This window comes from Lithobates pipiens, unplaced genomic scaffold, assembly GCF_037356315.1.
Source record: "Lithobates pipiens isolate NorthernLeopardFrog02 unplaced genomic scaffold, aLitPip1_a1.2 Scaffold_16, whole genome shotgun sequence".
NCBI classification, from domain to species: Eukaryota; Metazoa; Chordata; class Amphibia; order Anura; family Ranidae; genus Lithobates; species Lithobates pipiens.
In genome coordinates, this window is record NW_027507748.1 from 367,613,011 (window position 1) to 367,636,988 (window position 23,978).

At 43.7% G+C, this 23,978-nt stretch overlaps 1 protein-coding gene and 2 non-coding genes across 5 annotated transcripts in view; all 3 read left to right on the plus strand.

Annotated features, from left to right (window-relative positions):
* Positions 1-23,978, plus strand: part of PABPC4 (poly(A) binding protein cytoplasmic 4) — a 35,023-nt gene that overhangs the window by 3,742 nt on the left and 7,303 nt on the right. For 2 of the 3 annotated variants that reach the window (XM_077482091.1, XM_077482093.1), the window contains exons 2-11: positions 18,384-18,577; positions 18,667-18,782; positions 19,170-19,309; positions 19,554-19,648; positions 19,789-19,926; positions 21,473-21,568; positions 21,887-22,159; positions 22,243-22,330; positions 22,738-22,854; positions 23,154-23,272. In XM_077482091.1, coding sequence (XP_077338217.1) covers positions 18,384-18,577; positions 18,667-18,782; positions 19,170-19,309; positions 19,554-19,648; positions 19,789-19,926; positions 21,473-21,568; positions 21,887-22,159; positions 22,243-22,330; positions 22,738-22,854; positions 23,154-23,272 — 1,376 coding nt within the window. Of the gene's footprint in view, positions 1-18,383; positions 18,578-18,666; positions 18,783-19,169; positions 19,310-19,553; positions 19,649-19,788; positions 19,927-21,472; positions 21,569-21,886; positions 22,160-22,242; positions 22,331-22,737; positions 22,855-23,153; positions 23,273-23,978 lie in introns of those variants that run through there. The other variant, XM_077482094.1, reaches the window with a different exon arrangement.
* On the plus strand, positions 21,666-21,794 carry LOC143986279 (small nucleolar RNA SNORA55). Its single transcript, XR_013276488.1, has one exon. It is a non-coding gene; the product is annotated as a small nucleolar RNA SNORA55 (small nucleolar RNA).
* On the plus strand, positions 22,892-23,024 carry LOC143986278 (small nucleolar RNA SNORA55). The gene has a single exon (XR_013276487.1). It is a non-coding gene; the product is annotated as a small nucleolar RNA SNORA55 (small nucleolar RNA).

A 23,978-nucleotide genomic window follows, 5' to 3' on the forward strand; every position in this document is an offset into this window, starting at 1 on the left:
TGCCCATGGCATGCGTGAGCAATATATCATTTAGTGACAACTTTGTGAAAAAAAAAAAAAAAAAAAGTTTGTAATTTTCCCGCAACTTGTGGCAAAATATAAAATATTCCATGGACTCAACATGCCTCTCAGCAAATAGCTTGGGGTGTCTACTTTCTAAAATGGGGTCATTTGGGGGGGTTTTGTGCCATCTTGGCATTTTATGGCCTTCAAAACTGTAATAGGTAGTGAGAAGTGAACTCAAAAATTTACGCCCTTAGAAAGCCTGAAGGCGGTGCTTGGTTTTCGGGGCCCCGTACGCGGCTAGGCTCCCAAAAAGTCCCACATATGTGGTATCCCCGTACTCAGGAGAAGCAGCAGAATTTATTTTGGGGTGTCATTTCACATATGCCCATGGCATGCATGAGCAATATATCATTTAGTGACAACTTTGTTAAAAAAAAAAAAAAAAAAAAAAAGTTTGTAATTTTCCCGCAACTTGTGGCAAAATATAAAATATTCCATGGACTCAACATGCCTCTCAGCAAATAGCTTGGGGTGTCTACTTTCTAAAATGGGGTCATTTGTGGGGGTTTTGTGCCATCTTGGCATTTTATGGCCTTCAAAACTGTAATAGGTAGTGAGAAGTGAACTCAAAAATTTACGCCCTTAGAAAGCCTGAAGGCGGTGCTTGGTTTTCGGGGCCCCGTACGCGGCTAGGCTCCCAAAAAGTCCCACATATGTGGTATCCCCATACTCAGGAGAAGCAGCAGAATTTATTTTGGGGTGTCATTTCACATACGCCCATAGCATGTGTGAGCAATATATCATTTAGTGACAACTTTGTGTAAAAAAAAAAAAAAATTTTTTTTTTGTCGTTATTCAATCGCTTGAGGCAAAAAAATAAAATATTCAATGGGCTCAACATGCCTCTTATCAATTTCCTTAGGGGGTCTACTTTCCAAAATGGGGTCATTTGGGGGGGTTTTGTACTGCCCTGCCATTTTAGCACCTCAAGAAATGAGATAGGCAGTCGTAAACTAAAAGCTGCGTAAATTCCAGAAAACGTACCTTAGTTTGTAGATGTGACAACTTTTGCGCAAACCAATAAATATACAATTATTGACTTTTTTTTTACCAAAGACATGTGGCTGAATACATTTTGGCCTAAATGTATGACTAAAATTGAGTTTATTGGATTTTTCTAATAACAAAAAGTAGAAAATATCATTTTTTTTCAAAATTTGCGGTCTTTTTACGTTTATATCGCAAAAAATAAAAATCGCAGAGGCAATCAAATACCATCAAAAGAAAGCTCTATTTGTGGGAAGAAAAGGACGCAAATTTTGTTTGGGTACAACATTGCATGACCGCGCAATTACCAGTTAAAGCAGCGCAGTGCCAAAGTGTAAAAAGACCTCTGGTCATTTACCAGCAAAATGGTCCGGTCTGAAAGTGGTTAAAGCACTTGGACTTTCACATTGGGATTGCAGATGAGGCTTCTTTCAAGCTCTTTACAGGCACTTTGAAAGGCCCCAGTGTGAAAGGGGTCTTGGTGTGTGAAACACGTCTACCATTTGTACGGTCTGTAACACTTGGGATGTTCTTTATTAAATTAAGAATTTTGATGGATCTTGGAGTGCAGCCATTTCTTGAGTGTTGATACAAAGTGGCTGAAATCACACCACATAGACCTCACATGTGATGTGCACAGGAATGTGCTGTGACTTCTGTGTGAATCACATGCAGTGTGTGCATCGCACAAGTGTGAACCCAAGCTCAGAGTGATATTAAGGCGTAATTCCGTCTGCGAAAAATTAAGTCAGCAGCTACAAATACTGCAGCTGCTGAGTTTTAACATAAAGACACTTGTATTGGGCGCCTGTGATGTCCTTATGCAAAGCCAACCTGTCCCTCGGCGCCGTCATCTTCAGTAAGGGGAGTGAAGCCTTGCAGCTTCACAGCCCGTTTCCCTACTGCGCATGTGCAAGTCGCGCTGTGCGTTCTGACTGGTTCCTGCTTTCTTCTGGAACCTGTGTCTCCCAGAAAACAGCAGGGGAGGGCGCACGGAGGAGGGGGCCAGACACAGTGTAGATCGCTGCGGACACTGCGTCGATCTTTCGCTGGAAGTTGGAGCAAATACCTGGATTAGACCAGTATCTGCTCCCCCACGAAAGGTGCCAAATGTGGCACCGGAGGGGGGAAGGAACCGGATAAGCGAAAGTTCAATTTCTGGGTGAAACTCTACTTTAAAGTCTGTTTTTTTTTTTAATAATGTTATACTAATGTTATGCTCTGTGCAGTGATTTTTACACAGAGCAGCCCAGGGCCTCCACTTCTCAGGTCCCTCCCTCCCTGCCCCCCACAGCAATCAGGTGAGCCACTGCTCTGTTTCCATTCAGACACAGAGCTGTGGCTCAGCCCTCACTCCTCACTGGCTTACTGACTTTGACAGTAGCAGGAGCCAGTGGCTCCTGCTGCTGTGACTCAGCCAATCGTGAGGGAGAGACCCAGACAGCCGAGCCTCTCGTGCATTGCTGGATCAAGAGGGGGCTGCTGCACACTGAGGATTTTTTTTATCTTAATGCGTAGAATGTATTAACCGGTTCCCGACCAGCGCACGACGATGTACCTCAACAGAATGGCACGGGCAGGCATATTGGCGTACAGGTACGTCCAATCTTCAATGCCGCCCTGCCATCGGGAGTGCGCCGGCGCGCTCCCGCGCTGGTCGGGACCCCCGTGAGTCTGGTCGCGGGACCCGCGGACTCGATCGCCGCGGGAATACCCGCGATCGTCTCACGGGACGGCTGAATGGAGGAAATGCCGAGTAAACAGCATTTCTCCATTCTGCCTAGCAACTAGTGACGCTGATCTCTGCTCCATGTGATTGGAGCAGAGATAAGTGTTCACTAAATGAAAGCCCAACCCCCCCACAGTTAGTAACACACCCCTAGGAACACTTAACCCCTACACTGCCACCCACTGGTTAACCCCTTCACTGCCAGTGTCATTTACACAGGAATCACTGCATTTATATAGCAGTGATTACTGTATAAATGACAATGGTCCCAAAAATGTCTGATGGGTCCCCCACAATGTCGCAGTCACAATAAAAATCGCTGATCGCCGCCATTACTAGTAAAAAAAATAAAATAATAAAAAATGATTAATAAAAATGCTATAAAACTATCCCTATTTTGTAAACGCTATAACTTTTGCGCCAACCAATCAATAATCGCTTATTGCGATATTTTTTTTTTTTTTTACCAAAAATATGTAGAATACGTATCGGCCTAAACTGAGGGAAAAAAATGTTTTTTATATATTTTTGGGGGATATTATAACAAAAAGTAAAAAATAATGCGTTTTTTTTTTTCAAAATTGTCGCTCTATTTTTGTTTATAGTGTAAAAAAAAACGCAGGGGTGATCAAATACCACCAAAAGAAAGCTCTATTTGTGGGAAAAAAAGGACGTCAATTTTGTTTGGGAGCCACGTCGCACGACCGCGCAATTGTCAGTTAAAGCGACGCAGTGCCGAATCGCAAAAAGTGGTCTGGTCTTTGACCAGCAAAATGGTCCGGTCTGTAAGTGGTTAAGATAAAAAAAAAAAAAAAAAAACTTCTGCCTTTGGAAACGCTTTAAGCTGGTCATACACAATACAACTTGAAGTGGTTCTTCAGCCAAATTTCCAAAAATGTATGGTCAGCAGCTACACAAATTGTAAAAAAATACACCTGTCCAGGGATTGCAGCACTAGCATGTTAACCGAGAAGCCAGCAGTGACTCCTTCACACTGCACAAACGTGAGCTGTGCTACACCCTGTAAATGGTCTCGCAGCCTGCTGGGACCTGTGATGTATCCCAGAACGTTGCAGGGAGAATGTTCACTGGGATCACCTAGGCCAGTGATGGTGAGCCTTGGCACACCAGATGTTTTGGAACTACATTTTTCATGATGCTCACCTATACTGCAGAGTGCATGAGCATCATGGGATACATAGTGCCTGTCAAAACTAGGGAAATAAAGGATTGTGCTTTTTTTTTTTTGGCCGAAGTTCCACTTTAAAGTTGATGTAAACTTTTGCATACATTAGAAATGAACTGGCAAATACCACTCTAGGTGACACATACCTAATAGACCCCTGTTCTGGATGAATAAGTGCTGGACCAGTCCATGACCTGAGCAATCTAGATAAGTACAAGAGGTTTACTGCACTCCAATTTTCGGAGTAGGGCTGAAACAACTAATCGATCGACAACTAATTGATTATGAAATTAATCGATTACTATTTTCATCGATTAATCGGCCAGTAACATAATGGGTTAAAGATAACTAAAATGAGCCCTTTATAGTACATAGAGCAAATCGCTACTGTAAATATTACTTTCACTGTTCTACAGTAAAAAAAATGAACCCCTTATAGTAGTGATTATCTGCTTTTTCTACTATAAAGGGCTAAGTTTCTTTTTTTTTTAACCCCATTATGTACTAGACGTGTTAGATCTGGTTCACATGTGCTTTTTGGTGCTTTTTGCAGAAATGCACTACAGTTCATTTACATGATTTCCTATGGGACACGTTCACATCTGAAAGGGTCAGGGACTTTTAACACAAAATGATGCTTTATTGGTTCAATATACTTCAATGGAGAAGCTGCAGAAAAGCATGTAATGCGTTTTTGCAGCAATTTGTGTTTTCTGCAGAAACGGATCAAAAGCAAACTGCATAGGTGTGTACCGAGCCTTATGATGGCCACACAGATCAATTTTCGGATGAGAATATTCAGACAAAAAAATCTTTGTACGTTCGCTGAATGAAAGAATTTTGTTTGAAATTTTAACTTGTTTTTAAAATGAATGTAATATCTGAACGAAAACCACATACATTGTCTGAAAATTCCTTTGACTAAGAAGTTTTCTATTTCTAAATTTTCCCGTCACTCTGGTTGAAAATGAACGTCAATTTGACCCACTTTTTTTTTTTTTTTTAAGGTTATTAATTGATTAATCGATTATGAAAATAATCGTTAGTTGCAGCCCTATTTCGGAGAAATGTATGTTTTATTGATTACAATCCAGATAATACAAACATCACAGACCCAAAATACAGGATAACAGCACAGTGGTTAATGTGTTTCATGCAATAATGCATTTTATCATAACCAAAAATATATTTTTGTTCTGTGATATTTGTATTCTCTGGATTTGAATCAATAAAGCTTGCGTTTCTTTGAGGATTAAAGTGCGGTTAGCCTCTTGTACTTATCAAAACCTTTATATCTACCTATTGTCGGGTGATGTGATGAAAAAAAATGCTCCTACATAAGTTGTACCTGTTTATCTGCAGTGTTTTTACAGCCTTTCAGTGTCCAGAATTTAGCTTATCTGAGCGTTCACAAAAAAAACAGAGTGCTGAAGTTACTCTGCAGAGTTCAGAGAGGAGAGTTTAGAGAGATGATTGGAGAGAAGGGACCCTCCTCTCCCCTCCCTAGAGATGCTTGATGTAGTCATGGGCTTCTAAGCAGTTATGACCAAAAAACTAAGTTCAATAGGCATGATTATAGAATTTCAGGCAGTTTAAGTAAATGTATTCCTTGTGAAAGTGATAGTAACGTTTATCTTGTTTTTTTTAAAACCGTGTCATACCTGCCTTGCGTAGTGGTTTCGCACAGAGCAGCCCTGATCTCCTCCTCTTGGGTCCCTTGCCAGCGCTCCTACTGAGTTCCCCCAGAGCAAGCAGCTTGCTATGGGTGCAATTAAGAAGGCATGCTGCGGCTGTGCGTGTCCATTAACACACAGTTGCGTCTTGGCCCTGCTCCTCTCCCCTGATTGGCTCAGTGGATGTGATTGACAGCAGCGGGAGCCAATGTCTGAGCCAATGAGGAGGCAGAGTTCCTACGGAGCCATGGCTGTACCGAAATGGGTCTCAGGTAAGTATTGGGGGACTGGGGAGGATGCTGCTCAGAGAAGGTTTTTTTTTACCTTCATGCATAGAATGCATGTAGCTAATAAACCTTTACACAACCACTTTAGTTCACCTTTCCAGATTAAGTGAAAAGATTAACGGGCACCATACACCCTCCCCACCCTCTGTGTTCCTCGCTGTACTTGCCTCCGGGCATTCTGAGTTGTCAGGGTTCATGCAGCAATTCCAGTGATTTGAAATCCACACTCTTCTCTATGTGCCAGTTCCTGGACAGACCAATCAGAATCTACCTGGTCTGTCCCAGAAGTGCTGCACAGAGAAAAAAAATGTAAGGCTGGACTGGCTGTGTTGAAACTGACAGTATGAGCATCCCTGGAGGTACGTATACTGGGGAAGGGTATATGGTGTTGACTTTAATTTTTTCTGTAAAGGTGAACTAACACTTTAAACATTGTATTGGATAGAGGTTAAAAGGACTGCAACTAACCATTATTTTCATAATCGATTAGTTAGCTGATTATTGTTTTGATCGAAAAGCGATATTAAACCCAAAAACGGAAACCTTAAATTGCAACTTACCAATTTTTAGATGTGGTGTCTGTTTGTTTTCTCTCTCAGGCTTTTTTCCATTATTTTCATCTGCTGATCCAGTCAGTAAGGATATAAACGTTTGATCATCTGTTTGCGTCAATTTGCCCATTGCAATGCATTGCAGTCTGTTTTTCATCCATCAACTAATGCAGGGGTTGACAAATTTGCTTGGAATCTAGGAGCCAGCTTAAAAAGTTAGGAGCCAGGTCCGTGACGGCGATCCGGACCTGTCCCTGGCCTGACATGGAGACGAGTGAGGGGAAGATAGCAGCGCCGTCGCCGCCCCCCCCCCCCCCCGTCTCAAAGTCATTGCCCATAGCTCTTAGAGGGACATTTTATTTTTTTCAATTGCATTTTAGTGTAAATATGAGATCCGAGGTCTCTCTGACCCCAGATCTCATATTTAAGAGGACCTGTCATGCTTTTTCTATTACAAGGGATTTTTACATTCCTTGTAATAAGAATAAAAGTGACACAACATTTTTTTTAAAAGAACAGTGGAAAAAAAAAAAGTTAAAATAAGCAGAAAAAATAATAATTTTTAAACGCGCCCTGTCCTGCCCGCATATAAAATCGGTGTTCGAACCACACATAGGAGGTAGCGCCGTGATCGGTAGAGTGAGAGCAATAATTCTATCCCCAGACCTCCTCTGTAACTCAAAACGTGCAACCTGTAGAATTTTTTTAAACATCGCCTATGGAGATTTTAAAGGGTAAAAGTTTGTCGCCATTCCATGAGCGGGTGCAATTTTGAAGCGTGACATGTTGGGTATCAATTTACTCGGCGTAACATTATCTTTCACAATATAAAAAATAATTGGGCTAACTTTACTGTTGTCTTATTTTTTTATTAACTAAATTATTTTTCCCAACAAAAGTGCGCTTGTAAGTCCGCTGCACAAATACGGTGTGACAGACAGTATTGCAACAACCACCATTTTATTCTCTAGGGTGTTAGAATAAAAAATATATATAATGTTTAGGGGGTTCTAAATAAAGGGAAGAAGAGGCAGGTAATATAAAACAGGCAGAGGAATCTTCATTAACATTGCTGGTTTGTCATACCAACGGTGACCACAAGAGGGCGCCAGATTCCATAAGGAATCATAGGACCGCAGAAGGCCTCAAAGCCGCGGCCTAAATTTTCGGCCGTCGGCGGAACGGCCCGACGCGTTCACGCTGGGGGGGTCCACAGAGACAGGATACCCCCAGCTGTGCTGCCCCAGGCGCGAGGTCGCTATTTCTAGTCGCCAATGCGACCTGGCGCCCGGGTTTTGTCGAGCCCTGAACTAATGGATAAAAAAAAGGGGGACACAAGGCATGCCTGTGTCAAAGGGGCCTTAGTCTGTTATTTTTCAGCTTGCTTTAATAGACCTCCCTGACAAATTGGGAGTTAGAGGGTTGAGACAAACCATTTAACACTGGCATGGGTGCAAAACATTGGAACAACACTCCTAACGCCGCAACCGTATGAGGTTAGATTTAGAGAAAAAATTACATGAATGCGTACAATATTATACAGGATTTGTATAGCGCCAACAGTTTAAGCAGTGCTTTACAATATAAAAGGGAGTCATTCATTGAAGTGTATTTTTCCCCAAAACATTGCGTTTGAAAGACTGCTGGGCAAACGCAGTGTGACATAAAATATTGCAGCAATTGACATTTTATTCCCTAGGGTCTCTGTTAAATAATGTTTGGGTGTTACAAGTAATTTTCTAACAAAAAATATTGATTTTACCTTAAACAAGGGTCAGAAAAAGATTTAGACTTTAAGTGGTTAAAGAGGAAGTAAACCCTGATGGGTTTACTTCCTCTTTGATTCCCTGCAAAGGTAAAAGCATAATGGACTACTATGCATCATTATGTGTCACTTACCTGATACAGGAGCCAGCAAAGTCACCGCTGTCCCCTGTAGTTCCGAGCGTCCATCTTCTTGGTGGGTCTCGCTGCTCCGGCGCTGTGCATGCACACGGGAGCCGACACTCGCGGCATATCGCCGCGATCTGCGGCTTACCAGTGCGCCTGCGCGCCACTGTCTACGGCACATTCACCGTAGACAGCGGTGGCTGTCTTCAGGTAAATATCTCCTAAACCGTATCGGTTTAGGAGATATTTCTTGGACCTACAGGTAAGCCTTAATCTAGGCTTACCTGTAGGTCAAAGTGGTTTGTAAGGGTTTACAACCACTTTAAACTTCTTTGATTTACATGTTTAAAAACTTACTGTTTTTTTTTCTTCTTTACACATAAGTTTCCCTCTTCTCTAAGAAGGAAGTTGGTTAAAATGTTTTATTTTAAAAACTTGGCAGACTGCCTGGATGTTTTCTTTTGACAGCTGAGTGAGCAGATGCGTCTCTCCACTTGTTATATGAAAGAATCTGCAAAGGAGATAGAGAAGTTGAATCGAGATCACAATTTAACAATTAATTGTGCAGCTCTACTCTTCAGTAGTAGCCAATTCAAGAGGAGTGTTGAATGTGTTAGGCAAGGTATGTTGGGTGGAGAAGATTCAAGCACAGTGGAGGTGTCATCACAAATTGCATCAATCAGCATGTCTTCAGAAACTGGTGTTTCTTCCCCCGAAGTCCAGGCAATTGCAACCGGTTTGCCTCTGGAATACGCAGTGCCCTTGGTCGCCTTGTCGGCGGTCCTCAATTTGTTCGTTGCCAAGATGGAGGCGGTGCGTGGGCGCAAGGTCCTAAAAAGCGGCCCCAGTGGATTGGACTCCTGCATTTAAGGATCCCACAGACAGGAAGGCCGAGGCAGTGGCTCGTTTCCTTGTTTACGGTTGTGGGGTCAACCATGCGACCAGTACGAGCATCCGCACTTGTGTCACAGACATTGAGTGGGCAAAACTGGAACCGCAAGCCTGCAAACAAGTGCTACCGCATGAATGTTTGCCCCCACCCATGACTCGGGTGGGGGGGGTCGCCTTCGGGAGATTGCAGCCCGGTGGTCCTCTCGACTGTCTGACCAATGGGTCTGCAATCTGATTTCCTATGGCTACAAGATAAATTTCCTCTTCGCCGCAAAACAGATTCTTCCCCTCCAGCATACCTGTTCTCGCTGCTTGCTGGGAGGCCCTCTTGGGGGCAGTAGGGACCTGCTGAATCGCAGGGTGATTGTACATGTTCCGGAATTGGAAGGTTTCCAGGGGTTCTACTCAAACCTGTTTGTAGTTCCCAAGAAGGAAAGGGGTACGTCCAATCTCGGATCGAAAAGCCCTCAATCACTTTGAAGGTGCAGAGGTTCAGAATGGAATCGGCTCAGTAGTCTCTGCACTCAATCACTCCCTGGCATCCTTAGACATCCAGGATGCGTACCTGCACATACCAATATGCCTCCGGCATCAAACATTTATGCGATTGCAGTCGGGGAAGCCCACTACCAGTTTGTGGCTCTCCCTTTTGGTTTGGTGTCAGCCCCCCCGAGTCTTTACCAAGGTATTGGCTCCTGTGTTGGTGTTGCTACGGCAACCTGGGATCGCGATTGTGGGTTACCTAGACTATCTCCTCCTGAGAATTTCTTCTGCCTCAGAGTTAGAAGAGGATGTGGCTATCACCATGCAGACCCTACAAGAATTTGGGTGGCTGTTGAACCTAAAAAAGTCAGTGATGGTACCGACTCAGTGTTTGGCATACCTTGGCTTGCTGCTGGACTCCAGGGAAGCGAAAGTGTTTCTCCCTTCAGACAAGCTGCAGACTCTCAGAGCCACGGTAAAACTGCTGATGAACCGCAAGTGGTCATCACTGCGCTTCTGTGTGCGAGTCCTGGGACTCATGGTGGCCTCCTTCGAAGGAAAGTACCATATGCCCAGTTCCACACCAGAGTCCTGCACAAGGAGATCTTGACAAATTGGGACAGATCCAGGGGAGCCAGTTAGGGGTTCCCTGATCTGGTGGCTGAGGTCCCCGGTGCTTCAGTCTGGAAAGTCTTTCCTACCTGTGAAATAGACGGTGATCGCAACGGACGCCAGCCTATTCGGCTAGGGTGGAGTGATGGGAGTTCAGTTGACAGAGGAAGCCAAGTTGCCGATCAATCTGCTCGAGCTGAGAGCGCTCAGGCTGTGCCACTCCACATGGTCAATGAGACTGCAAGGGCATCCGATCAGGATCCAGTCAGACAACGCTACTGCTGTGGTATGTCAGTCACCAAGGAGGAACAAGAAGCTTGGCCGTCACACGGGAGGTAGCTCACATATTTTGGTGGGCAGAGCGCCATTTACATCCCGGGTGTGGAGAACTGACAGTCGTCAGATGCTGGACCCAGGAGAATGGGCGTTGCATCCGGAGGTGTTCAGGCTACTGTGCCTGTGGTGGGGCACACCAGACGTAGATCTTCTGGCCTCCCGTTTTAATCGGAAGGTGCCGAAATTCGTGTCCAGGGCAAGAGATCCGTGGGCAGACGTGTAAGCGCGCTGGTGGCTATTGAGTACTATAGTGAGTACTTTTGCTCAAGGTGTGCGACATGTAGTCCCTCTGGTGCATCCACCGTTACCCTGTGGGATCCTGACCTGGTATTAACGGCGCTCCAGAAACCGCCATTTGAAAATATCAGAGATTCCCCTGTTGACTCTTTCCCAGAAAGTGGTCTTTCTAGTGGCCATTACATCGGTCAGGAGGGTTTCGGAACTGGCGGCCTTGTCCTGCAAGTCGCCCTATCTGGTTATCCACAAAGATAAGGTGGTGCTGTGTCAGCAACAGTCTTTCCTGCCGAAGGTAGTCTTGGCGTTTTCACATCAATGAGGACATTGTGTTACCATCTCTGTATCCTAAGCTGATGCATCCTAAGGAGGTGGCCCTTCACTTTAGTATCACTCTAATAAAGGAAGAATAAGGATTACAGCCCCAGAGCATATATATGTAGTCTAAAACAAGTCAGTTTTCTGTGCTGACATGTTCCCCAAGTTTTATTTTGCATTATAATCTCTGTCATCTAACATTGATGCTGTTTTAGGTATGGACCTAAACCTTTAACCTTTTAGTGCATCATCTTTCTTTCTTTTTTATTTTATTTTATTTTTTTTTTTGTGTGTGTGTGTGTTTAGTTCTTTTGTATTCTGTACCCAATATTCTGATGAAGTGTGTTCAAATATTGTGCATTCATTTGGTCAGTTCACATACACTTTTGGCAGTGGACAGAATATGTTGAGGTACATACTCAGTTATTACAGAACCTTTTTTGTTCTCTTCAGCTGTAACCAGGGCATAAATCTACCTAGCTAAAAATAAACTCGTGAATGTCAGCTGCTCCCACAAGCTTGACCTGTGTACATATGAACTGTGGCTGACCTGCATATATACCAGTACTTCATATATTGTAAATAAACTTCCCATACAATATTAGTAGTGCCAGCTCTTTAGTAGTTGAATGATCAAATCCTTCGTTACTTTTGAACAAGAAGTGAAAGCTCAGGTTGTCAAGTGTGACTATACAATAAAAAGACCTAAAAGGTATTGCCTGCAGTGCATTACAGCAGTACTTCTCCACTACAGTAGTAATTCCAGTACGTCTCTGTATAGAGGAGCATGTTACTTGCTGCATCTGGCAGTGCTAGGCCAATCGGCTTTGCCACATGGAGATTCAGTAGCTTTGTTTGAGCTGTGACTTTTAGTTTAGACAGGACTTTGTCACTCCTGGCTAGAGGAGTAAAAGTAAGGTAGGTATATGGTACTGAGGAGGGCTAGGTTAAACCGAACCTGTTGCTTTGGCACGAATGAGGCCCCAGCAGTTGTCCAGTGAATAAAGGCTGCCCTTTCTTACATTATAATAAATGAAGCTTTTTTCCCAGCGAAAATGTATATAGCAGTTAATTACCAATGTACTATATTATTTTTTTATTTTTTTTAGATTGAGGTATGCATGACCCCGTTAGTCCTAATGAGATCACTCAAAGTTTAAAGAAGTTGTAAAGGCAGAAGGTTTTTCTTTTATCTTAACCACTTCAGCTCCGGGAGATTTGGCTGCTCAATGACCAGCCCATTTTTTGCGATACAGCACTGTCGATTTAATGGACAACTGCGTGGTCGTACTACGCTCTACCCAAACAAAATTGACGGCCTTATTTTTTCCCCACAAATGGAGATTTCTTTTGGTGGTATTTTTTGCGCTATAAACAAAAAAAGTGACAATTTTGCTATAATATATCCCCAAATTTTTTATTTTATTATTTTTTTTAAGCTGATTTTTTCCCCCTCAGTTTAGGCTGATATGTATTCTACCTATTTTTGGTAATAAAAATCGCAATAAGCGTATATTGATTGGTTTGCGCAAAAGTTATAGCATCTACAAAATAGGGGAAAGATTTATGGCATTTTTTTTATTTTTTTTATTTTTTTTTAACCAGTAATGGCAGTCATTTTTATGGGGACTGCAACATTATGGCGGACAGATCGGACACATTTTTAGGACCCTTGACAATTGTACAGCTATTATTGCTGTAAAAATGCACTGATTACTGTGTAAATGTCACTGGCAGGGAAAGGGTTAACACTAGGGGGCGATTGAGGGGTTAACTGTTCCCCCGTGTGTGTTTTAACGGGGGGGTGGGACTGACTAGAGGAGATGACAGATCATCGTTCCTAGCTGGTAAGAACACACAATCTGTCTCTCCTATCCTCGCACAACAGGGATTTGTGTGTTTACACACACTTATCCCTGTTCTGGCTCTCGTGCCCGTGTGTAGTGGGCACCTGCTTAATGGGCCGACGTACAGCTACAATGGTTTGCAGGATCGTGCTGACCTGCCGCAGTATGACGGTGGCTGGTCGGCAAGTGGTTAATGCATTCAATGCATGAAGATTAAAAAAAAACTGCTTTTAACAACCCCCCAATTAAATACCTGACCTCCTTCTCTCTCCAGCAATGTCCACGATCCCTTCGGCCATCCACTTCACTACTCCTGATAGGCTGAGACAGATCAGCAGCGCTATTGGCTCCCGCGGCTGACGGTCAGTCAGCCAATCGTGGAGAGGGGGTGGGGCTAGGTTGGGGTTTCATGACTGAATGGATACACAGAGCTCTGACTCGGCTTGGGCGACAACCTATAACAAGCTGCTGGCTGAGGGGCACTCAAAGGAGGGAGGGACTAGGAGCAGCAGAAGAGGATCTGCGCTGCTCTATGCAAAACCGCATGCGTCGCAGATAGCGGCTTGCAGGCGCACTGGGCAGGCCGCAGATCGCGACGATATGCCGCGAGTGTGGGTGCTCCTGTGCGCATGCGCAGAAGTGACGTCATCGATGCTCTGGGGAATCACAGCGCCGGAGCAGCGAGACCCGGACGTCACTCCGGGGATCCATGGCAGCGGCAGACATGAAGACGGAGGACTGCTTCGGGGGCTTCATTCTCAGTTAAGTTATTCATAATGAGCTAGTATGCTATGCATACTAGCTCATTATGCCTTTGCCTTGCAGGTTGCTTCCCCCCATGGGTTTACAACCACTTTAAAGCCAAGCAGTAAAAGGTGACCCCATGGTGTAAATATCACTTGCCTTTGTTCTGGTTTTAAATTCTAGTCCAAGCCACTTCCAGGACTGGAAGTGGTACGCCACGCAGCTTGATATTATTTCTGCGAGACCGGTCTTCAAGGTCTGCGAGCTTAGTTTTAAGCCAGGCTACTTCTTCTGCCTGGTCGTTGTGGGAGTCTACCAGTGTGTTATAAGAAGTCGCGTATTCCCCCATCTTTTTCTCAATGTGATCAACTCTGCTCCCCAATTCATTTACTTCAGATTTGAAATTTCTCATGCATTCCATGAGATCAGAATGCAGCGAGCCTCGCAGAGAAATCAACATGTCTTTTAAAGTAGTATCGGTGATAGGCTGGCTCGCAGTGGGAAAGGAATTAATGGTGTCAGCTAGTTCTCTTGTGTCGTCCAGAGAGCTTTGACATGCACTGACCTTATCTCCTGGTGTCTCGTTCGTCAGACGGGCTCTTGATTTGACTGGGCTGCATGAGAGAGGAGTTGAGGCAGCAGGGGAGTGTCGCTGCGATCCTTCGTCGGATCTCGTGCTCGGCGTCGCAGGTGGAGATCTGCCTGCAGGGGACGAGGTACCGGCGTCGGCATCATCTTGGCCCTCGCGGCCTATAGTAGTGAAGAAATCGCGGAGTTTCTTTGGTTGCGCGGTGTTGGCACGCTTACGGGTCATCCTCTGAAGGTGAGGGAGATCTCAGCTTCGGTCTGGTGTAAGCAAAGTCGAGATTCGCCACCCCGGTGGGTGATATGTCCCTTCGCTGGAGCGGAGCTCTCAGATCAAGCGTCCATTCCGCTGTGCGCTAGCCACGCCCCCCAGGACTGGAAGTGGGAATGACAAAATTTGCCTGGTCTTGAGAATCAGCTGCAGCAGAAAGTTATGATAGTTGAAAAATGTCTGAGCGGTGTTGACCTTTTTAATCTGTTATGAGAGAAATATGTAGGCTTGCATAACTGATCCTGACTGAAAATGCTAGCTGTCATTTTGTGATGAGGATGCTTTGGCTTTAGTACCTAACTGAAATGACTCATTTGTGCGTACTTGTTCCTAGTATAGTCAGTAATTTTTAGGAGTAAAACACAACCAACAGTGGCAGCTTTAAGATTTTTATGACCAGTTTTCTTTAAAGCAGTGTTGAACCCAAAAGCAAACATTGAATATAATGCAGCTTATCATTTTAGATGTGGTGGCTGCATTCATTTTCTTAAGCTTTATTTCATTTTCACCTAGTGGTCTGGCGAATGTCTGCCATTTTTCAAAATAAGCTGTCCTGCAGATGGAGCAGCTACAGGATGAGACAAACCATTTACAGTGCTTACAGTGATGAGCATTTATGTAAAGCCTTTAGCACAAGGAAAAAAAAGCTGTTTGCTGTAACTGCTTAAAGGGTTGTTCCAGGATGCTTACCTGTCAAGGGAGCCCGTGATGTTGGCCCCCCGAGCCCAGTCCATCCATCGGCTAAGGTGTAGGAGCTGCCATTGTAGCTAATAACTCACACTGTGAGAAACTGATAATGCAGTGCAAGACTAAAGGGAAGACTAGATTTTAGCTTTAAAGTGACCCTGTTTGTTGGCAAAAGTAATATCGGAGGCACCCTATAAAAGAAGAGGAATACTTTTCCAGGTGGTGGGGAGTTAAATCTTAGCTCTAGTATTGAGCTGGAGGTTCTGGTATTGGACACTTCCAGCTGTGGTAGATATAGTGTCCCATGCTGAGCTCTGTGGTTTATTCTGCTACCCCCCCCCCCCCCCCCCCGGACAGGACATAAAAGTGATGCTAGTAACCATACCACACAGCAGTGGACACACAATCAGGTTAAAGTGGTTGTATACCCGCTAATGTGTTTTGTTTTTTTTTCGCACCGCGTACTAGCTCATTATGAAATACCTTAGAACGAGGCCCCCGACATCTGGCCCTATCCACGCCGAGGGAGCTGACATGCTCCCTCTGCGTTTCTTCCTGGTATCGCGGCTCCAGGGCTGTGAGTGGCCGGAGCCGCGATATCGTCACTCCCGCTTATGCGCGCGGGAGATTTCATCCCGGCAGGGTCCGGCCCCTGCCGGGCTTTCAGCCGAGAATCCCCTTGTGCGCATGCGCCGCTGCAGTCAGCGGCGCATAGCGAGGGGAATATCTCCTAAACCGTACAGGTTTAGGAGATATTTTTTTTTTTTACCTACAGGTAAGCCTTATTATAGGCTTTCCTGTAGGTAAAAGTAAAAAAATTGATTATACAACCACTTTAACACCTGAAGGTCATGAAAGAGCAAAGATGTCTGAAATCGCATCACATTCGTTCCAAAATGGTGCAGTGCACTTTTTTTGGTCCGCACTGGATTTGGATCTCATGGGTGTTCACAGCCATGGGATCTGATTCCTGTACCATTTGACAGTTTCCTCTGTGATCTGCAAACCGATCTGGGGGTATCCTTAACTTTACATTGACACCCGCAGCCATTGGCAGATGTCAGTGTGAACCTCCTGCTATTTTGGTGCGATGTGGGAACCCGCACAGGAATTGCAGGGTTTCCTGTATCACACCAGTCTGAACCCGGACTAAAGGAGAAGTACAGCCAAAGTTTGTTCTACACACTTGTGGCCTGTTTTCAGCAGACAGCGGGCTATAGTTCGTTGTCTGCTGCCATCACAAAGCCGGTCAAGGCTTGGGCAAGATTGCAACAATGGTGTCCCGGATCCGCCCACATGCCTGGACAGACAACTCAGCCTCTCTGCTCAGGGAGCTCTGAGAACTGAGTGTTAGCGATGTTGGTTTGCTCGGTTCTCGGTCTTAGAGGCGTCGGGGGGACAGATGCAGTGTCGGACTGATTCTGCTTCCACCTAGGCAAGTAGTAAAAAAACAACCAAAAAAAAACAACCCATACTTCTTCTCCTTTAACCAATTCTACCCCGGGAGGATTTGCCCCCTTAATGACCTGCCCATTTTTTACGATACAGCACTGTCGATTTACCTGACAATTATGCATTCGTGTGACATTCTACCCAAACAAAATTGATGTCCTTTTTTTCACCACAAATAGAGCTTTCTTTTGGTGGTATTTGATCACCTCTGCGGTTTTTATTTTTTGCGCTATATATATACAAAAAAAGAGCGACAATTTTGAGAAACTTTTTTTTCTTTTTTTATAATCCAAAAAAAAATGTATTTAGGCCAATATGTATTCTACATATTTCGCAATAAGCGTGTATTGGTTGTTTTGTGCAATAGGGAATAGATTAGCATCTACAAAATAGGGGATAGATTTATGGTATTGTTGTTTTAATTTTTTTTTACTAGTAATGATAGCAATCTGCGATTTATTTATTTATTTTTTGCAGGACTGCATCATTGTGGTGGACAGATGGGACACTTTTGACATTTTTTTGGGACATTGACATTTATACAGCAATCAGTGCTGTAAAAATGCACTGATTACAGTGTAAATGTCACTAGAAGGTGCTCAAGGGGTTAAATGTGTTCCCTGGTGTGCGTTTCTAACTGGTGGGGCAGTGTACTTACTGGAGGAGGAGACATATCGCTGTTCCTAATTACTAGGAACCGCAGTAGATCTGTCTCTCCTCTCAGAACAGAGATTTGTGTGCTTACACAAATCCCCATTCTGGCACTCGTGCCCATGATCGTGGGTGGTCAGTGGGCATCTGGCCCGTGTGCCTGCTATGACCCTTAAAGGAGCCGATGTACGGGTACGGCAATTCGCGCAGGGTAGCCAACCTGCCGCTGTAAATGTAAGCGAGCCTGTCGAAGTGGTTAATGTTCTGTTGAAAGATCCTTTTCTGTTATGGGGTTGTTCTGGTCTAACTTCTGCTGGCCAGTGACAGGGACACTTTAAAAAAAAAAAAAATCACAATTTCACATGATTTAAAATACATTTAGACTTCGTACCTGATTTTGTTATGAAATTGGCCTCCAGGAATCTCCTGCACAGCAACGTTCTCACATAGGGAGTTTTATGGCTTTGTGCAATACTGTTAGTCACAATATAAACACAATTGTAGAACACTGCATAGCCTGAAGCGGAACTAACCCCTCCTATCCTTTACAACCAAGGAAGGTGCCATTTTAGCCTTTCTTAGATGGTTTGAGAGCCAAAGCAGCTGTGACTAATCATGGCATGTCTTGATTGTAGTTGTTTTGGGAAACTGTTCTGCTTTAACTGCAGTGTAGTCTGAACAGGGACCACCAAGATGTGCTGTCTGGAAGGAGCACTTGGATTACATGATTGGAATTGCAGAATTTTTACTTTTGTCTGGTAAAATAGTTCATTCTTTTCAACTGTACATTAAGTGCTTTACCTAGAGTTTAATATTGAAGCAATCTAGATCTCCTAACTTCAAAGCAACACAAACAAAACGTGCAACAGTATTCTAAAAAGGATGTCTTTTTTTTGTTTGCAGCTGAACGGGCTCTGGACACTATGAACTTTGATGTGATCAAAGGAAAGCCCATCCGGATTATGTGGTCACAGCGGGATCCATCTCTTAGAAAATCTGGCGTGGGCAATGTTTTCATAAAGAACCTTGATAAATCAATAGACAACAAAGCACTTTATGACACTTTTTCTGCTTTTGGCAACATTCTTTCATGTAAGGTTAGTTTCTGAGCTTGACACTTGTCTACTATTATTGGGATGCTTTCTTTGCTATACCAAGGACTCCTTTAACACCCACTCTCCTACAGGTGGTGTGTGATGAGAATGGCTCCAAGGGGTACGCTTTTGTGCACTTTGAGACACAAGACGCTGCAGACAGAGCCATAGAGAAGATGAACGGCATGCTGCTGAACGACCGCAAAGTGTGAGAGGAGTTGTGCTGTGAGGGATTGTAGAATGTGGACTTCTTTTCTAGAAGTTTTTAGTGGGCTTTTGCATTTGATCTGTTTAGTCTACACTGAGGAACGATTTACAGGGAAACAATCTCCAGCCAAGTTATGGCTGGTGTTGATGCTTGGGCATGAAGTGTTTAAGATGGGAATTTATTATTAATGAATTTCTACTGGTATGCAATACTTAAAGCCCTATATTCCTGTACATCTGGTTTTTGTGTGGACTTTTAAGTTTGAAATGTATGTTCTGCCATACCTAAGCATAGTTGCAAGTGTTTATTCCAGGATGTTGGGGAATAACTGTTTTTACTGAACATTTACAAACGTGGTGCAAAATATTTGTGATGTTTGTTTTGCAGGTTTGTTGGGCGTTTTAAATGCAGGCGGGAGAGGGAGGCAGAACTTGGAGCCAAAGCCAAGGAATTCACAAACGTTTACATAAAGAATTTTGGAGAAGATATGGATGATGAGCGACTAAAGGAGACTTTTAGCAAATATGGTAACTGAATATCTGATCCTAATAAGTGGGCACTTGCTTCTGGCTTAGCGTGTGAATAAACTCATGAGCTCCTTAGCTCTGCTCGTGCATGTGGGCATCTGGTTTCACGCATATGCCGTGGTTAACCTTTTTGAGTTCTCTGACTCTGCTCCCGCATGTGGGCACCTGGTATCATGCGTGTGCCGTGCACCTGCATGCTGTGACCCTGTGACCTCTGTGGTTAACTGGTGTCTCTTGGCTGTAGGCAAGACTCTGAGCGTTAAGGTGATGACTGACCCCAGTGGCAAGTCCAAAGGGTTTGGCTTTGTCAGCTTTGAAAAACATGAAGATGCAAATAAGGTAAGAGCTCCCTTGAAGGACCAGGCAGACTGAGAATGTTTGCAGGGGAGTGCCAGGTGCTCGGGAGCTCTACAGATCTTGTGCTATCCAGTGTGGGGCCTGTATCTATGATTTCTCTAACAAATGGTTGTTTGCACTAGGCCGTGGATGACATGAATGGAAAAGATGTCAATGGAAAAGTGATGTTTGTCGGCAGAGCGCAAAAAAAGGTTGAGCGACAAGCAGAGCTGAAACGTCGATTTGAGCAGTTGAAGCAGGAGAGAATCAGTCGCTATCAGGTGTGTGTGTATGTATATGTGTGCATTAAATATATATATATATAATATATATAATCTTCAATTAAAAAAGAGCCCATGTTCAGTCTTGAGGAACAGATGACATTTATCAGTGTTTAAAAGGACCATGAAGTAAAATGTTCTTACCAGCACACCAGCAAAGCCATACTTGGTACCGCACATGGTTGCTTTGGGCAAAGTGGAAGGTAATTTTTTCAGTTTTCAAAAGGGGTGATGGGAACTACATTATGCAGTTCACCTAAAATAGGAAGGTTGGGCCACAAATTCTTATTGGCATGCGCAAAAGAATGTTACTTGGTTTAATTCCTCTGGGCAAGGTCTTTGTGGCCATTCATCGTATTCCACTGCAATACAGCCTGGCCCAAAATAAGAGGCACATAACTACTTGTCTGTGTATACACTTGTGTGTGTGGGTTTTTTTTTCTGGAGTTAAAAGGCTCTATGAAGAATTTTTGTTTCTCAGTCATGAAGTAAAATTTCATTAAAAAACATGTTGTACTTAAAGTGCAGGGCCACCCTGAAAAAATACATTAAAAATTAGAATTTTTTTTTTTTTTAACTTACCAGAAATGCCTGTTGCTAGGCACATCGTCCTAATCTGCCTCTTCCTCCTCCGCGGAGATCTTCTATCTTCTCTCCTCCGTGCGGCGTCTTCTGGGTAACGGGTCGCGCTGTGTTCTGGAAACTGTGTCCCAGAACACAGCGCGCCCCATTCACAAAGCTCTGCGCGACTCGCGCATGCGCAGTAGGAAAAGGCAGTGAAACCGCAAGGCTCCACTGCCTGTTTCCCTTAGCCAAAATGGCGGCGCCGGGACCCGAGGGACGGGTCAGCCTCGGGTGGCCGACAACGCCGTAGCCCTGGACAGGTAAGTGTGCTTATTAAAAGTCAACAGCCTACAGTGTTTGCAGTTGCTGACTTTTAAATCTTTTTTTTTTTTTTTTTGAAACCGCCCCTCCTCTTTAACTGCTCTGTGCAATTGTATTGCACATAATGGTCCCTTGTCTCCCCTTCTGTAGTCCCCACCAGTGCTCTCTGCTTCTGAGAGGATACCCGTGCAGGTGGTCCTCAGCCAGGCTGTGTGCATCCATTGACACAGTGCAGCTCGGCCACGCCCCCAACCGCATATCTTGGTTAGATGTGTGCTCTGGACTCTGCACACCTGCTGTGGCCACTGTGATACTCCTGCTTTTCCTGTAGGTTTCTCATTTATTTTATAGAATTAATAATACAATAGAAGGTGTTAAACACTCTGAGTTATGACACTTAAAACTTCCCTACTGGACAGGAACAGATTTGGTATCCCAACACATATCAGAAGTCAGTGTTGACAACGCTCATTCAGACTTCACTTGTTGCTAAAAAATTACCTCTGGGTTTATCACATTTGTATTTCCAGATATTCATCCAGCTTCCTAGTTGATCCTACAAGTGTTTTGATGTAATTAACTGTTGTGTTCTACAATATTTTCTGTTATAGCTATCCAATTCCTTATGCATGTTAATAGTTGGTTTCTTGTTTGTTCCCAGGGCGTAAATTTATATATTAAAAATCTGGATGACACAATTGATGATGAGAAGCTGCGGAAGGAGTTTTCCCCATTTGGATCAATAACAAGCGCCAAGGTGAGAGGAACTCTTTGCTGGGTAATAAAAACCATTGTGGACATTTTTCTCTTTTCATATCATCTGTAGATGTAGCCTTTTGGCAGTCGTAAAATGTGCACTGTTAACTCATCCTGTCCCTGCTGTGTAGTGCAGGGGGAGGTTTTCCGGTGCAAAAGAAATGCTGAGGAAATCCAGACAGAGCATGGTTTACCTTGTGTTCGGTCTCTACACCTTTGCAACATGCAAACCTTCACTTGGTTTAAAATGTACCAAGTAATTCTGAACACACCTTTGGAGTTTCACTACAATCATGTTTTGTTTTTTTTTCTCCCTCAGGTAATGCTGGAGGATGGACGCAGCAAAGGATTTGGATTTGTTTGCTTTTCCTCACCTGAAGAAGCCACTAAAGCTGTCACCGAAATGAATGGAAGAATTGTAGGCTCAAAGCCTCTTTATGTTGCATTGGCTCAAAGAAAGGAAGAAAGAAAAGCTCATCTTACGAATCAGTATATGCAACGTATAGCTGGAATGAGGGCCCTGCCTGCCAATACTCTAATTAGCCAATTTCAACCAGCTCCCGGAGGGTACTTTGTGCCAGCAGTTCCACAGGTTGGTTTGGTTATCTGAAAGTAGCTTTATAGTTTTAAATTGCATTGTCTTAAATGTGTGTAATTGCATTTATCTCTTTTCAGGCTCAAAGCAGACCTGCATACTATGCTCCTAATCATATAGCTCAAATGCGCCCTGGCCCACGATGGCAGCAAGCAGGACGTCCTCAGGGTAAGCATTTAGGTGTAATTCCCAAGAGATGGGTCGATCGCCTGAGACGCGTTCTAACAGGGCAACCCACTGACAAACCTAATTGTTGGATGTGTTTTTTTTTTTTTTTTTTTTTTTTTTTTTTTTAATAGCAGTAATCACTGCATAAAGATATAATATACAGTAGGTCTTGTTTGTTCACTTGGTGACTCCATTTATATTTGTTGGATGAAAATAACATATTTTCACCTTTTGGCATTTATTTGTGAAGCATTTTGGATACATAAGGTAGAGGTTTGTAGGTACAAGAGAGTTGTAGATTTCAAAAGAAAAATGCAAAATATAGGTCTGTGCATTACTCATAAGCTCGTCACATACTTTTTCACCAGTATGTTTTACGTGTGTTTTTTGCTTTTTGTTCTTTTCAGGCTTTCAGCCCATGCCTAACACAGTGCGACAGAGTGGCCCCCGCCAGTCAATACGCCATATCCCACCTTCGAGTTCTCAGGGCACGCGTGGTATCTCCAGCGTAGCCCAGAGAGTCGGTAAGGCAATCTGGTAATTTCTGTGTTTTCTCTAAGAGCACTATAAACTTATCCTGTTCCAGTTCCGTGGTGCGGAGAAAGAGTTGCTTTCTGTGCGAAAATAAAAGCTGAGGAAATCCAGACAGAGCATTTTACACCTTGTGTTCCGTCTCTACACCTCTGCAACACATAGATACTTGTATGTATTGATGTACTGAATGCTTTTATTTTGCTTTAGTTTGCCATTGTGAGCATAGATTTTATTGCCATATCTTATTTGTGGAAATGCAGTCCTCTAATTTCCTTCCTTTTCTCCATAGGGGTTTCGTCTGCTACTCAGACAATGGGACCTCGTCAGCCAGTTACTGTTCCACCATCCCGACCTGTGCCTCAGTACAAATATACACGATGTCCACTCCCTGGAGTGCAACCACTACAGGTTTGTTTTACTAAATATTTAGGGTCTGTGCACAATATGGATTTAGGTTGCTCAACCCTCATTGCCCCACTATCTCTTGTATAATAAAGTTATAATAAAAGCCTTCACATTTTGACACAATTTCACTGTACACTCAATGCATAAAGTGGTTTTGTTTTTTGTTATAAAAAAAAGTCCTAAATAACCAATACAAAATGGACCAAAATGTTTCTGATCACCTAGGAAGAACCAATGATTTAGAAAAGCAGTGTTTTGTACTGTTTGTTTTATCAGCAAGTACACATACCGATACTTTTGGTCAAGTACTCGTCGCTACTGAGTACTGACACTTTGCGGTGAGATTTGCAAAAGCGCAAATTGCATGCAATTTTCGTGTGTGTGTATAGAAGTGCCATCTAGTGGTCCGTTTAGAACTCGCAAAAATCAGCAAATGGAGTGCTGTTCTAGCAAGTAGGTAGAGACAGATTAGAATTTCAAAGCAGCAATTATTTATTGGAAAACTGAACAGACTGACATTAGGTAAACCGATCACAATCAGGAAGATGGTAGTGTACCGGTCTAACCCTGGAGCTCCTGGGGGGCAGGTAGAGAGCCAAATGGATGTCGGATCGATGGACAAAGCCGGCATACCTGGAAATGACAGTTGCCATCACCGCATGGCCAGGGGAAATGCCAGGAGTGGGCAGAAGTGCTTCACTTTGTAGAC